General features: G+C 38.8%; 1 protein-coding gene and 1 long non-coding RNA gene across 9 annotated transcripts in view; one reads left to right on the forward strand and one right to left on the reverse strand.

The window, feature by feature from the left end:
* LOC309861390 overlaps nt 1–14,512 on the forward strand; it is a 51,754-nt gene that overhangs the window by 26,156 nt on the left and 11,086 nt on the right. The gene's annotated exons all lie outside the window — the stretch shown is intronic.
* SPEF2 (sperm flagellar 2) overlaps nt 1–14,512 on the reverse strand; it is a 167,883-nt gene that overhangs the window by 18,027 nt on the left and 135,344 nt on the right. For 2 of the 4 annotated variants that reach the window (XM_082724237.1, XM_082724236.1), the window contains 7 exons: nt 9,492–10,657; nt 9,150–9,367; nt 8,832–9,040; nt 8,620–8,743; nt 8,351–8,535; nt 5,829–5,935; nt 4,944–5,126 (listed from right to left, as the gene is read on the reverse strand). In XM_082724237.1, the coding sequence (XP_082580363.1) occupies nt 4,944–5,126; nt 5,829–5,935; nt 8,351–8,535; nt 8,620–8,743; nt 8,832–9,040; nt 9,150–9,367; nt 9,492–10,657 (2,192 nt within the window). The remainder of the gene's footprint in view (nt 1–4,943; nt 5,127–5,828; nt 5,936–8,350; nt 8,536–8,619; nt 8,744–8,831; nt 9,041–9,149; nt 9,368–9,491; nt 10,658–14,512) is intronic. The other 2 variants (XM_082724239.1, XM_082724238.1) reach the window with 1 other exon arrangement.

A 14,512-nucleotide genomic window follows, 5' to 3' on the forward strand; every position in this document is an offset into this window, starting at 1 on the left:
AATGGCTTTGAGTAACTTGTAAGGGGATGAAGCTCCCAAAGTTGAAAACTGGGGTTTCTTTTTATTTGGGATAAAGGAGATGCTGGCCCTGTAGAACCCTATGAAAGAGAAGACTCAGAAGAAGCCAAAGGTCTAGCATGGGCTCAGGCTTTGAATGTGCTTTTGCATTCACCAGGAGGAGACCCTTGCCCAATAGCTAATCTGCAGAGGGTAAGTACCACTTAGGCGAGAATAGAGAGATGAGGAACATAAGTAAGGGATATGATGGAGCACCAAAGTTCAGGATTACTCTTCTGCCCTAAACAACAAGAAAAATAAACAACATATGTGCAAGTTAATTTTCCAGACATTAAATGATAGGCAACACAGGATAATTCTTGAACTAAGGGAAGCAACCAAGGAGTCCGACTAATATTTCAGGCTGGAGAGAGTTCCCAGACTGCAGTGCCAGGAAAGGCATCCAAATAGAGACTGGTTGTCTTTCTGTGGCCAAAATATGTTGTTAAGACAGGCCAAGCTGGCTAGAATTTTCAGGGCAGAATACTAGAGATGTTTTGAGTGGGAGAGCAAGTTCTGAGGATTCACAGAGGGATCTCCATAAATCTTGACTTGCCAATCTGTGGATGTGTGTCTATGGAAGGTACCAGAAGCTGGAGAAAGAACCACAGGAGAGGAGAAAGCTGAAAAATTCCTGAGCCTCACATGGGGCTGAGAGGAAGATTCCACACATGTTACCACCAAGCAGAGTGAAAGGATCTCCTCAAACACAGGCACTGGAGAGAGTCCTCGGAGATAATTGTTTTAGCAGTGGGACCAGATTAGCCTTCACCTAAAGGTCACTCTGGACCCACGCTTATAAATCTTATTGTAACCTCAAAAGGATAGAAGTGATTCCAAGCAATGCCACTTCAGGCCCAACAATGTTTAAAGGTATATAAAATTAGGCAGCCAACAATATAAGATTCACAATATCTGGCATCCAATATAAAGTTACTAGGCATACAAAAAAAAGCCATAACATATGACCCATAGTTAGAAGAAACACCAATCAATAACTCCAAACTTAAAAATTACACAGATGATGGAATGAACAGAGAAGGATGTTCCTTCAGCTATTCTAAGTATACTTCATTTATTCAAGGAGATAGAGGAAAAAAAACAGCTCATAATGAAGAGAGAAATGAAATATATAAAAAAGAATCAATTTGAACTATTAGAGACAAAAAAATTTAATATCTGAAATGAAAATACTTCATGGTATTAATAACAGATTCAGCTCTGCAGAGGAAATGATTAGTGAACTTGAAGACATAGGAATAGAGATGAATACAAAGTTAAGCACAGAGAAAAGACTGGAAAAAAAAAAAATGAACCAAGCCTCAGTGACCCGTGGGACAATAAGCATGTGATTGGATTTTGAGATGGAGTAGGTGTGCATAAAAAATAGAAAAAAAAAATGCTGAAAATCTTCCAATCTAGACAAGAACTACAAAACCCATGGAGGTTCGAGAACTCCGTGAACCAAGCAAAAGAAACATGAAGAAAACCACATCAAGGAACACAATAATCAAATTTCTGAAAACTGGGAACAAAGGGGGAAATAATAAAAGAAGCTAGAAGGGAAAAAAGAAATAGAGATCGGAGCCCGATTCCTCCTTCCATTTTTCAACTAACTCTCAATTCCATGTTTAATTGTTTCAATACACAGGAAATTTCCCTGATCCTTAAAAAAAGGATTCATTCATTTTAGTTTACTAAAAACACAAGATATTGCATAAATGAAAACATTGTGTATTTTTCACACAAGAAGACCACATTAGAAAGGAAAAAAAATAATAAACTGACTTGGAAACAAGCTATGATTTTTAAAAAGTCATCTGTGAAAATTTTAGCAATGTGAAATGTTACATATGAACCTAGATAGTAGGGTTTAAGTTGATAAAAGTTCTGTCGGCCATATCATGCCTCACTGGATTATTAAGCAATTTTCCCTTAAAAGACAGAAATGTCCCTCATGCTCTCTTGCTAAAACTTGGCCTGACATAGGAAAGATGTTAGGGTTTGAGGCTGAAGGCCAAGAAAGAATTCTTGAAACATCTTTGGTGCAAAAAGGTAGTTTTATTAAAGCACGGGGACAGGACCCCAGGGCAGAAAGAGCTGTACTGGGGTCATAAGAAGTGTCCCATCATATACTTTCAAGTTGGGAGGGGGTTAGGGATAGTGTAAGCCTCCTAAATATTTTGGAAACAAGGTTTTCAGGATCCTGTGAGGGCTAGATATTGTTAGGAAAGAACATTTATTATTGTTTGTTTAGTAAAAACTCAGTCATGAGACCCTTTAGATGTGTATGGGTGGGTTATACACTTGGGGGGATGATTGCCAACATGTATCTTGGGAGAAGAGATAAAGGAAATTTCCAAAGGAATTTTTATACATTAAAGTAGACTTACAGGGTCCTGTGGGTTGGGTTAATGCTGCCTTTTGCCCTCAGCAAAGTGTCAACATTGAGACAGTTGAGTCCCCAGAGGTATGTCACTCTGCCTATTTCAAGAACTTGCCAATGGGCTGTAAGTAGTAAGGAAATTTAATAATTTTTCTTCTGCCTTTGTTTCCCACATCATGGCTAAAGTTTTTTTGTTTTGTTTTGTTTTGTTTTGCTTTACTTTTCTTTAAAGAATGAGTGCTGTTTTGTTTGGATTCCAGAACATCTGACTCATTAAGCCCGTAATCACATGCATTCTCACCGACAGAAGGTGAGCTGAGAGTTCACTATCACAGAATTCTATAAGGAGTGGCTCAGTCTCCCCACACCATGGAGGCAAGCGTGTGACAGCTGCAGGAGGGTTGAGGGTCAAGGGTAAACAGGTTTTTATGTTCTTACAGCTCAACCCAGGTACATAGCCCAGGTGAATTCACCAGCTATCTCATTCCATTTTAGAAGCTGGGGAAATCAGCACACTCTTAAGTGGCTGTTGTGGTGAACTTGCAATTAGTCAAAAGAAAAGAAAAAGACAAACAAAATAAAAAGCAGTGTAGAGAGCTCTCCTCTCCCAGAGAGCTCCATTTCAGCAATGCGTGTTATGCTATCTTACTGTTCTAATGTAGCATTTTTTTTAAATCTCATAAAATTTTGCCCTAAAAGTGGTTTTGACTTTTGCTATATAACTTTTGTTTTGTTTTGGTTTGGTTTTGGTTTGGGTGTGTGTGTGTGTGTGCGTGAGAGAGAGAGAGAGAGAGAGAGAGAGAGAGAGTTGACAAGTATTGGAAATCTCTGAAAGTCATGTGGGATGACCAAGTGGGCTTTTCCAAATGGCCTTCCTATCCTGGGGCTCCTGTGGACTGGGAACTGGGGGGGGGGGTGGGAAAGAGTGCTGAGCTGGGAAGTCAACTGCTCCCCAAACACAGGAGGTGTTCAAATAAGTACTTCTTCCTTTTAAATGTAGCAGCCAACTTTCTCTGAGAAATTTATACTTTGTGTAAAGGAGCTTTCTGGTTTTGGCTCAGCATTTTGGTAAAAATTGCCAACATCCTTTGTTCATCTCATGTTTGTACAAAAGGATGTTTAAATTGATATCCTGTGGTAATTGGCACATACTGTAGTGAAGGTTGGTGATTTCGCAAGTGCTCACTTATTAAAATCTGAAGGCAATGATGAAAACAGAGTAAATTTTGCTCTGCTGTTTTTATTTTCAGACAAAATCATTTTCATAAGTTTTAAGTTGAGGTCAGTGATAGTAGTATCTATAAATTTCTCTACTTGGCAAACAAATATATCAAAGCCCAATCAGCCAAGCAGCTATCTTGACCAGTCTTGGAGGAACCTCCTCATATTCAAGTATTAATTCCTCTGGCTCATCAGCACAAGCATAGGAATATCGGGGCTGTCTATAGGTATACCATCCATTAATTAAGGACAAAAAGAGAAGCCAGGAGAAAGAGAAGCAGGAAGGCATGTGCTCTTTCAATTTGAAATGTACACATGATACAGGCACCTAAAGACTATTACCTTATTTCAAAATTAAAATCTTATCATCACTTTCATCTTTTGCATTTATCGGCCATATGAATGATGAGCAATAAAATTATTAGAATTAGTAGAGACAAAAGTAATTCAGTCCCTCTTAGTAATGGGGTTTCATTCTCCTTCCTTGCTCAAACTTCTAAAAAATGAATTGACTTTTGTATTCACTTCCTAGAGACCTATTCATTTAATCAATCTCCTGCAATCTGGATTCTGTACTCTACCAAAATGGTTCTGGAAAAGATCACCTGTTATATAGCCTACCTGCCCAGGCCAATGGCCAGGTATCATGTTACTAAGTTATTCATGACTTTCTACACTTTCTTCAGGCATCTTGTCCATTCTTATATTTAATCACTACCTACATGATAGTGGCTTGCAATCTGTTCTGCATCTGCCATATCAGATTAGATGCTTCTGTCTGCATTTCTCACAGACATTTCAAACTCAACTTGTTAAAAACTCTCTCATCATTCCCATGCTCATAACCAAATGGGGGGAAAAAAAAGCCCTTCCCCTTTCCCTATGTTCATTTCCCTGGGTAGTACTATTGTTACTACTCTCAGAGCATTGGGTATTGGGCATTCAATGTATTAAAGCTCTGCAGGTGATTCTAATTTATAGCCAAGGTTAAGGACCACTGTATAGGAGTTAGGAGAAGAACAATGAAGTTGATGTGACTTTTTTCAGAGCTTAGTTATCCTAGCAGTTCTGACTTTTTCCAGACCATCTCCCTGGGGATGGAAACTAGACTTCCACCTGGGACTTGGACAGTGTCTGCCCTGCCTCTGAGTGCCCAGAGAGGGACAGGCAAGAAGCAGAACATTGGCCCAAACCTGGCAACGTGACATCAGTGAGTAATACATCTTTTAGGTCAAAAAGTACTCCAATAGTAGTAGTATCACCAGGCCCTGGCAGCAACCTGCATATACTGCTCGAAAGTGATGGTGCCCAACTGCTCTTCATCCACGGCTTTGAACCTCTGCAGGGTCTCGAGGAGCTCTTCTTCCATGGGGATGATCCAGGGCATTGAGATTACTAATAGGAATTTCCGCCAGTCCACAAACTCTGAGTTTACTATTAATGAAGATGTTAACTCCTGCAACTAGAAGAAAACAGGAAATAACATTGGAATGTTTGTATGACTCTACCGTGAAACTCTCTCAGTTCCTATTTCTTTGTGAGACATTTAGAGGAAGGAAGGAGGAGTATATATTGGTGAAGAGAGTTCTCAGGCTTCTTCCCTCAGGTTCTACCAACAAATCCACACTGGACAGAACCTAGACACTCTTCACTTTTTGCTTACTTGGCATTTGAGTTTTTTGCTTACTGTTTTACACAACAAATTTACACATGTGACTCCATGACTCTAACTTTTCAACAGAGGGAGGATGAAGATTCTAGAAGGGGCTGTGCAAGGGCTCTACAACCTGTAGAGAAATATTACAACCATTTTGTTTTCTGGTACACTCTTAAAGAACAGATTATGTTGAAAAGCAAGAACCACCAGAATCATCTACTGTTACTAGTCAGGATCACTCTCTCTAGAAGTAAGAGATACAAACTCACAGGCTGAGCCCCCCCGGCTCTATAATGTTTCATGGACTGTCACTGTCATCATGCATTCTTTCAATGTTGAACACATGCATGGCATATCTTACATTCAAGCTCATTTTTTCTCCATTCAGTTTTTATTAATTGCCCCCTGAATGTCAGACACTGCAAGTGCTGATGATTTAAAACTATCGACTTAATCAAATCAGAAGAATTCTCAGAGTCTTGACCCCCAAACAAAATGGAGGCTTACTTCAGGTTGAGTAAGGTGCATCCAACTACTAGGTAAGTTGTTTGTTCCAAGGTTCAGGGTTACCAGATCCAGCAGGATGTCAGTAAATGCTTTATGTCCTATTATGCCTAGAGTATAATGAAAAATATTTTTCCAATTATGTTATGTGACAGGGATTTTGTTTCTTTTGCTAAAACAGAACAAAAATAGATATTTGTATAATCTCTTTATTCATATTATTTAAAACTGTAACCTTTAAAGAACAGAAGACATTTGAAAACATAAGAGTAATAATCAGTTTCCTGAGGCACTCTCACTATTGTGTCTCAGTGAAGTCAGAATGTCTTTTTTGGCTGAGTAATAAATCATTTCAGACTGGGAAAAATACTGAGAACGTACACTTTAATTTGGAATCTTCCTTTGACTTTTTGCTCAGAGTAGAATTAGTAGAATTAAAGAAAAAAAAAAAACCTGTGATTTTTCCTATTTGCAATAGAGCACAATAGTAAAATATTTTGGTGAGTATGGGATACAGGTGTTTCAAATGCATACGAATCACCACTGTAATCAAGTAACACATGTATCCTCATTTTACATTTGGTTCAGAAGAGATTTTTTGTTTGTTTGTTTTTGTAAATGCAGGGAGGCTTGAATTGTTAAATTACTGTACTGGGAGTGATAATTTAATTTAATCTAACTGGCTCAATATTCCAAAGAATTTCATAAAAGGTCACCAACCTTTTAAATGCTTTATTCTTATACATTAATCTCTTCTACCCTGTCCAAAAGAGAAGTCTGTTTTTGTCTGTCTCTTGTGTCAAATTGCATGTGCATGCATTAAAAAAGAAATAGAAAAACAAAATAAATGAAGCGTCTTAAAAAATGTCTATCTAACCCCTCTGACAGAAGTACCTTCTAGAGTCAGGAGAGACTCCTTACACGTATTCAGTTTCTTTCAGGTCCAGAGTATAGAGCTATTCTTCTTTGTTTAGAAATAAAAAGAGTAGAAATAGAACCACAGACGTAGCATCTCAAATTTTTCTTTTTACATCTGAATTTTTAACAATTATAAAAGTCCAACATGAACCTTAACATTTCTTCTAACCTTTAAGAAAATGCATGAATCCTTTTAAAATGTTAGCAGTTCAAACCAAATATACAATTTTGAGATTTGGAAGTTAATTTTTTGGGTGGCAAGAGCAGAGTCTTTCTTCCTTTGATATGACCATCCAACAGGTCATTTGGAAATAAATTCTCTATCCTTTTTGATTGAACCTGAGTATCCAGGTTATTTTGTTTTTATAGAGATGAGAAACACTTTCCCAGGGGGTAGAATGTTCAGTGAGATGAACTTTATTTTCAGGAAAAACCACATTTGATTTTAGACAAGTTAGAAATAATCACTCATGTTCCTCAAGATGAAGCCATAAATAAAATCCATTTTATGAAACCATGAAGAAGCTCTAAGTATTTAAAAATTCTGGAGAGGTTCAATATATTTCCATTGTCTTTAATAGCTATGGTGCAAGCAAAGTGTTGTAAGATAATGCTTCCAGCTTACATAGCAATTGTTTATCTAATGACCTTAACATGAAATGTGAAAACTTTTTAATATTTGACTTTGTCACCTACATGGCCAAGATACATAGTGATATGACTTTCACATAAAATGTGATAACATAAACAGAGAAACTTGGAAATTTTATTCATGGACCACCCCTCCCCCAATCTCTTTTTCAGTTTGGCAGTAAGTTAGTTATCTAATGTAGCTGTCATTTAGAATTACACAGGAAAGATGTTAATTGTATGCCAGGCCGAAGGGAACTCAGACCATAGTCATAGTCTGGTCACCCTTAGCAAAACTCTGCAAAAGATGACATCAAAATAACACCATTGCTTAGAAGTATCACTTCCATCCAAAAAAAAAAAACGTGAAAGAATGCATGGATGTAGAAGTAGACTTGGAAAGGTACAGGAAGGATTGCCTGGGTGTCTCAGTCAGTGTGGCTGATTCTTGATTTCAGCTCAGGTCATAATCTCAGGGTTGTGGGATAGAGACCCACATTGGGTGGGCTCCACACTCAGTGGGGAGTCTGTGTCAGGATTCTCTCTCTCCTCGCTCTCCCCATTGTTTGCTTCCTCATGTGCATGCTCGCTCTCTCTCCCTCTCTCTCAAATAAATAAATAAATATATATATATATATATATATTTTTTTTTTTTAAAGAAAGGTACAGGAAATTTTTGCTTTGTCTGGAAAGATGCCAAATGCCTTCTGTGTTTGATATGAAGACGGGTTACTATTTTACTTCTAAATTTCAGATTAAAAAGAATTTGTTTTTACTTTGATCAATGACAAAGTCAACATTATCAGATTACTAATCACTTTCATAATGGCTTTCTGAATTTGATGAGCAGGCAGAATTAGGTCTTGTGTCACCAGTGGAAGATGGTGCTCTTGTATTCCATAAATGGATAGCTTTCCTTGGGTCAAAGTTATTAATGTCTGGAGAATTCAACTGGATTATCAGGAGATCCGTCATACTTTCAGCCTTGATCTTGGCATCCATTTGTGTCTTGGCGAGTTTCATCTGACTAAAGCCACGTTCTGCCTCTGCGGAACTTGCAGGGAGGGTCAGCACTAGGTCCACTAATGTCAGGATATTTGGATACTTGTGTAAGTAAACTGAATTCACATAATCCCAGGTCAACTTGCGGATGTTCTGAAATCTGGGTGGGGGGAAGGATGAAAAATATAAAAGACTGAGACTCCCAAGTTTCATTCAAATATTTATAAATGTCAACTATGCCTACCTAGCATATATCTCTAATTTCAACATGCTCCATTCAGTGTCCACTTCATCAATTTCCACATTGGCAGCTTCCAGTACTGGTTCATAATGGGCAATGAGGATGGATACCTCTTTTTCTCCAAATTCTGCCATCGATATATAAGAGAAAAAGTCACAGATATGAAAGAAACCTAAAGATGGTCAAAGAACAATAGGTTTGAAATTATAGAGTACCTCGATTTATCTTTGCAGGCCACAGTTTAAAGCTCCCAATCATGGTAGCTTTCACCACATCCTGGCTGGCATCTCTGAAGCAGCTTTGCAGCCTCTTGATAAGATGTGTTAAGACTGTGCTTCTTACATCAGAAATGTCTCCCTTTCCTCCCAGGCAGTTACCATGAAAGTGTGTGACTGAATCTACCCAACGTTCTTTTGGTCCTGGTCTGGGGAGGGAAAAAAAAAAAAAAAAATTACCCAAATAAACAATTAAGTGAAAAGGCACCTGGCAAATAATGTCCCCAGTCATATGGTCTACATTCCCCAATTCCTCACCTTGTTTGATATATTCTGAGCATTTCCAGTGTTGACTCTAATGTGGCAAATATGTCAGCAATGGAAGAATTTCTGTTCTGATTGACACGGGAAAAAATGCTAAGTATATTAATGACATCCACTAAGAAATGGATGAATTTAACAATGTCTGCTTGGAGAAGGAACTGTAGGAGTTCCTTGGCTTTCTGATGACTGGTATCACTTCTGTCTTCATCTGCCTGTAACATAGATTGGGAATAAAATATTGGTTTATCTTTATTAAAATTATTTGAGATTGCTCCATAAAAATATTCCCTGTCACTCTGGAAAACTAAAATAGTATGGTATGTCAAAATTACTTACCAAATGCAGTTGCTGGACTATTGCAGGATATCCCTTGAGAAAGTTTTGGAGGGCTGCCTGTAATTCTTGAAGCCACCTCTTGCCCCCTACTTGAGAAGGCATCACAGGTCGAAGGTGAAGGCTTTTGAAAGCGGTCATCAGAGAATTCCTGAGAAGAGGGGAACTGTGGTAGAAGTGGTATATGCTGTGAAGAAGGTTTCTGACATCGTTGTATAGGGGAATTCTCTGGAACACTGCCTCGTAAGATAGTTCGAGATGATGTGCAAAGCAGTACACAGTCAGCGCACATGGCTGGATTTCTCTCAAAAGCAGGGCCACCCCATTGTTTTCTCCCTCTGAGTCAGGGGCACCATCACTTCCAAAACCAACCAATTTCTTTGCCCAGTCTTGGTTCGATAACTTAAGTTGAAGATTTCTCTCTAGAGTTTTCTCAATGGCATTTCTTATTGCCAAAGGATCCTTCTTTTCTACTGTCTGTACCCCAACAATTTGGCAATGCACTTTTCCTGCACGTGCAAACTGCACATAGACAAGTTCAGTTTCCTCAGTTGAACTGTCTGTGATTCCATCACTGAGGACAGAGAAGAATTTACTTTGTTCTAGTTTCTCTCTTAGATTTCTCCGTTCCACTTCAGCGATAAAATATGTAAAGGTTCTTGCTGATTTGTTAGTTCTGAATACCGGGCCAATATCAACCCCCTTCATATCATCCAACTTGCACATCCAGATGAAGTCTTTGAGGGGACGTCCCGTCTTGGCGATAGCGTGGCATGATCTGAACAAGTTCTCTACTCTCCCGAGGGTGACTTTGCTCATGGTCGTCACCATGAGCTCTGTGGTGGCACGGTTCATTGGAGAAATACTTGTTGCTTCCATTAGTGAAGCTTTGGCATGGGCCTCACTGAGATGATGTGCATTGAGAAATTCTGTCCTAAAGTTGTCAGTGCCATAGGAAAAACTCACTTGATTTCCCCTTGACTTCACTCCATGCTTACGGCACAGGCCACAGAACATAAGATTTAGTATCTCATCATATATAAGCCAAGGGTATTTTTTTAGCCAGATTTTCAAAAATTGATCATTCCTCCTTGGAAGGTAATGGTCAAGCTTCCGCAGCCTTTTCTGCTTTCTAGGGACTTGGTTCACATCATCTGGAGGATCCCTGCCTTTAAAATAACTCCATATTGTTATTTTCAGTAATCACCAACATATACCCTGTTTTGCTTAATCTCTGTGCCCCACACTTGCTCATTATTTCTAGAAAAAAATACAGTGAGTGCTTACAAATAGTACATCAGACATTCTGGTGAGTGCTTTAAGTGTCTTATACCATTAGATCCTCATAATCCATCATCCCCATTTTATAGTTAAGAAAATAGACTAATTATCTGTCATTTTATGGATAAAAAAAACCCCTAGGGCACAGAGAGGTCAGTTAATTTTCCTGATGTATCGTGTTCATAAGTGATAGAGTTGGGGATCACTAGCAGCCAGTCCGACTCCATAGCCACCATGTTTAGCTACCTCACTACTACAGGTTTCTCATAAGGACAAAGGGGGCTATGTTCTTCTTCACTCTAGAATCTGATTCTCTGTGCATAAGAGGGACATTGCTTTTTGCTGACATTTGCTTCCTGTGGTGAGAAGAAAGAGTAACAGGACATGCACGGCAGCATGTCTACAAGATTCGCCTTAGCCATCTCTTTCTTCCCACCACAGTCCCTCCTTCTCTGGCAGGACCCGCGCCAACCTGTTCATTTACAGAAAGGGCTTCAGGCTTTGAGACCCGTCTTAGGTGGTTTCAAGGAGCTGTGCCTCATGCCTCATCTTTTTCTTTTCCCCAAAGATCTAATTTCTGAAACCTACTTGTCAGAGTGTGGAATATGTATATTCATCTGGAGAGAAAGACAGAAAAATTAAAATTATACAAAGAAACATCCTAAAATACAGTTTTTCTCTGAAGGCAGGCAGCCTGGACCACATATTTACCTCCCTCCTTCAACTTCTGTGACTCTAGTGATCATTAGATGATATTGTCCTATTTTACAGTTTAATGAAGAAGTGGAATATATGTTGGTGTGATAGTGTACTGAATAATGCCCAAGTGAGTGCTAAGCACTTTGCAGATGTTTAAGAAAATCAACATTCCCAACGGATTTTCATGACCTTATATCTATTAATGTCTTTTACCTGGAAACCTTCAACATTAGTCAGTTTGCTGCTGCTTTTCTTACCCAATTTGCATCTAGCTTCTATTTTGCTTTTTAATAAATTTTTTCTTTGCAGTTGTTACTGTTAAAACAGAGCCCCATTTTGTATTTTTTCTCTCCCAAATCCTAAATATCACTGTTTTTGCTTAAAGTGGGCCTTCTTGTGACTAGTTCCTCCTGCCTTCATTTTGGGCCCTACCTATTGGGTCCTCAAGCTCCCACTCTAGGCCTTTGGCACCAGACTGTTGCCTGCTGGCCACATGTCAATGCTGGTAAACACAGGAATGAATATATGAAAAAGAAGTCTCTTGTTACTGAAGGGAAGGACTTTAACTTTCACTACAGATTTAGCTAGCTTTTATGTTTTTAGCTTTATGAACAGATTTTCCAGAAGGTATTATCTAGAATTCTGAGCACATACTTTCATTTGCCTAATGTAAATTCTCTGGCTTCATTAGAATGTGTTTCTTCCTGAAGAGGCAGACGAAACTCTGCCCACAGACAGTTTTAACAGGTCCAAGAGGCTTCTAGATTTACTACTGCATTTCCGTGATCTGAATCTCTGTAGCGGAAGGAGTTCACCCACTGAGAGAACCACAGGACATTCAGGGGCCTTACTCCTTTTTTGCAATAATCCCTAGAGTTTACCACCTGGAGACATATTCCTATTAATAAGACCAATCCTTCTCTAGCATACCTTTTCTAAGAAATATTTCTGAATTTTTTGATTTGTGTAAAGTCAGGCTTACCTCCCTGCAAATATATAGTATCCCATTTCTACAATTTTCGCAGAGATACTAGCTTAGAAAGATCCACAGAATTTCCAATGATTCCCCCCAACCCCCATGCCCTTAATCCTGTCTCTCAGTTGGTGGAGGCTCTGTAGAGATACACAGCAGCATCTCCTGAGCTCTTAGTTTCTGCCTCCTTGTAATCCACTCACCACATCATCTGGCACTAAAGGCCTTTGATAATTCTTTCCTGCGTGTCCTTTGTAAACCACTTTGAGACTTCACAATCTGACCACAAGTTCTCTGTGGTCCTCACCTCCTGCCTCCTGCCCCAGCTGTCTGTTTGCTGTTCCTTGAAGAAATATGTCATGCAACTTCAAAATCTCCACGTCTACTCTAATTTCCCCTTTGCCTGCTTTCCCCAGCTCTTCTTCCTGGAAGGTTCCATTGAAAATTCTCTACTGGGTTAACCCCTGTGCTGACCCACATAAGCAGCAGTAACTACTTCCTCCTCTGAATTCTTGTAAAAACCATGTAGCCAAATAATCTAGTTTAGCCACCACAGACAAGAGTTCTGTTTGTAACTTCTGTCTCTGAGACCAATCACTGATCCTAAGGGTTTCTGGAAGAGGTTCAGAGGTGGAGCCCCTTGTGAGTTTTTAGAACAATTTCATAGCCTCGAGCAACTAAATGCTGCCTCTCTTGAAGAAGGAGTGAGGAGGCGGAATTTGCTGGACTGTGTTCTCCCCGGATAGCCTCTCAGCAGAAGCCAAAATAGCCATGAACCAAATCTCTACAGACATTACATGGAATACTGATGGGTTTACAAAGAAAAGGAGTTCTTTTGGTTTAAGTGGGGACTGAGGAACATTGCTAAAGTGTTCTAGTTTCAACAGACTCCAAATTGCTTCCGCTGGAGAAAGACTGCCTTCCTGATGTGCTTGGCTCTTGGTGTTTAGAGACAAGATGTTCCTACCCAGAGCTCAATGTGCTACACAAAATGACTGTTTTTGTTTGGGATGTTTATGTTCCCTTGGGGGGCCACATACCTTATGATTTAATTCTATCAGGTGGTGTAATTTTTTTTTTTCTGGAAATGTTCTAGGGTAATGCTATAGATGCCTGTTGTGCCATGTGTACCTTCAGGATACTGAGCTAACATTTTTAGTAATAATTGGAATAGTTTGAACCACTATTATATAATGTTATATATTATATAATAATATGATATTACTCTAATTATATAATTAAATTATAATGGCTTATATTACACTTACATTGCAATTCTATGTGTCGGACACTTCCTAAACACTTTACATAAATTATTTTAAAGCTCATAGCAACTCTATTGATATACCCCATTGTCCAGATGAGAAAATTGAGACTGAGAGAGGTTAATTAACTTGCCCCAGAACATACTACAATCATTTGACAAAAGGTGGATTTGAAAAGAGCTGTCTGATTCTTCTTACCCATGGCTGGGTTTTCTTACTCAGCCAGCCATGGGTAAGAAGTGAATCAACATGGAAAGGCTAGCATGGGGCCAGACACATGGAGCCAGACCCCATGCCAGTACTGGCTATTAGAATTCAGAATATGTTCACTAAATCTCCCTCTGTGCTGGGAGTACTGTCATGGGAATGATTCCTGGGACAGTCAATGAAAGAATGTCTTGCCAATTCACTGTCTCTAACTTAAGCTGCTCCTGAGATTCTCAAATGTGGCTCTTTGCTGGGTGGGAAGAAAAACGCTGGCATGATAAATGGTTTCATTGCATTTCACATGATCTTGTATTATTATCATGCATAAGGTTATTTTTCTTTTCTGGCATATATATATATATATATATATATATATATCCATAAATAATTTTATTTATGTAGCATAATTAAGAGTTACCAAAGTGGAATTTCACGATATGACCATTCTTTATAAATTTGCTAAAATCCTCTTCCTGTGGGCCTAGTTATATAATGACTATGTGTGAACATATATGCTTTTTCCTAGAGAAAAACACATCTGTTCATCATATTTCACCATATTTTAGTAAGCATGAGAGTTGCCTCTTAGATACCATAGG

The sequence above is a fragment of the Mustela nivalis genome, assembly GCF_964662115.1.
Source record: "Mustela nivalis genome assembly, chromosome: 3".
In the NCBI taxonomy this organism is placed as follows: Eukaryota; Metazoa; Chordata; class Mammalia; order Carnivora; family Mustelidae; genus Mustela; species Mustela nivalis.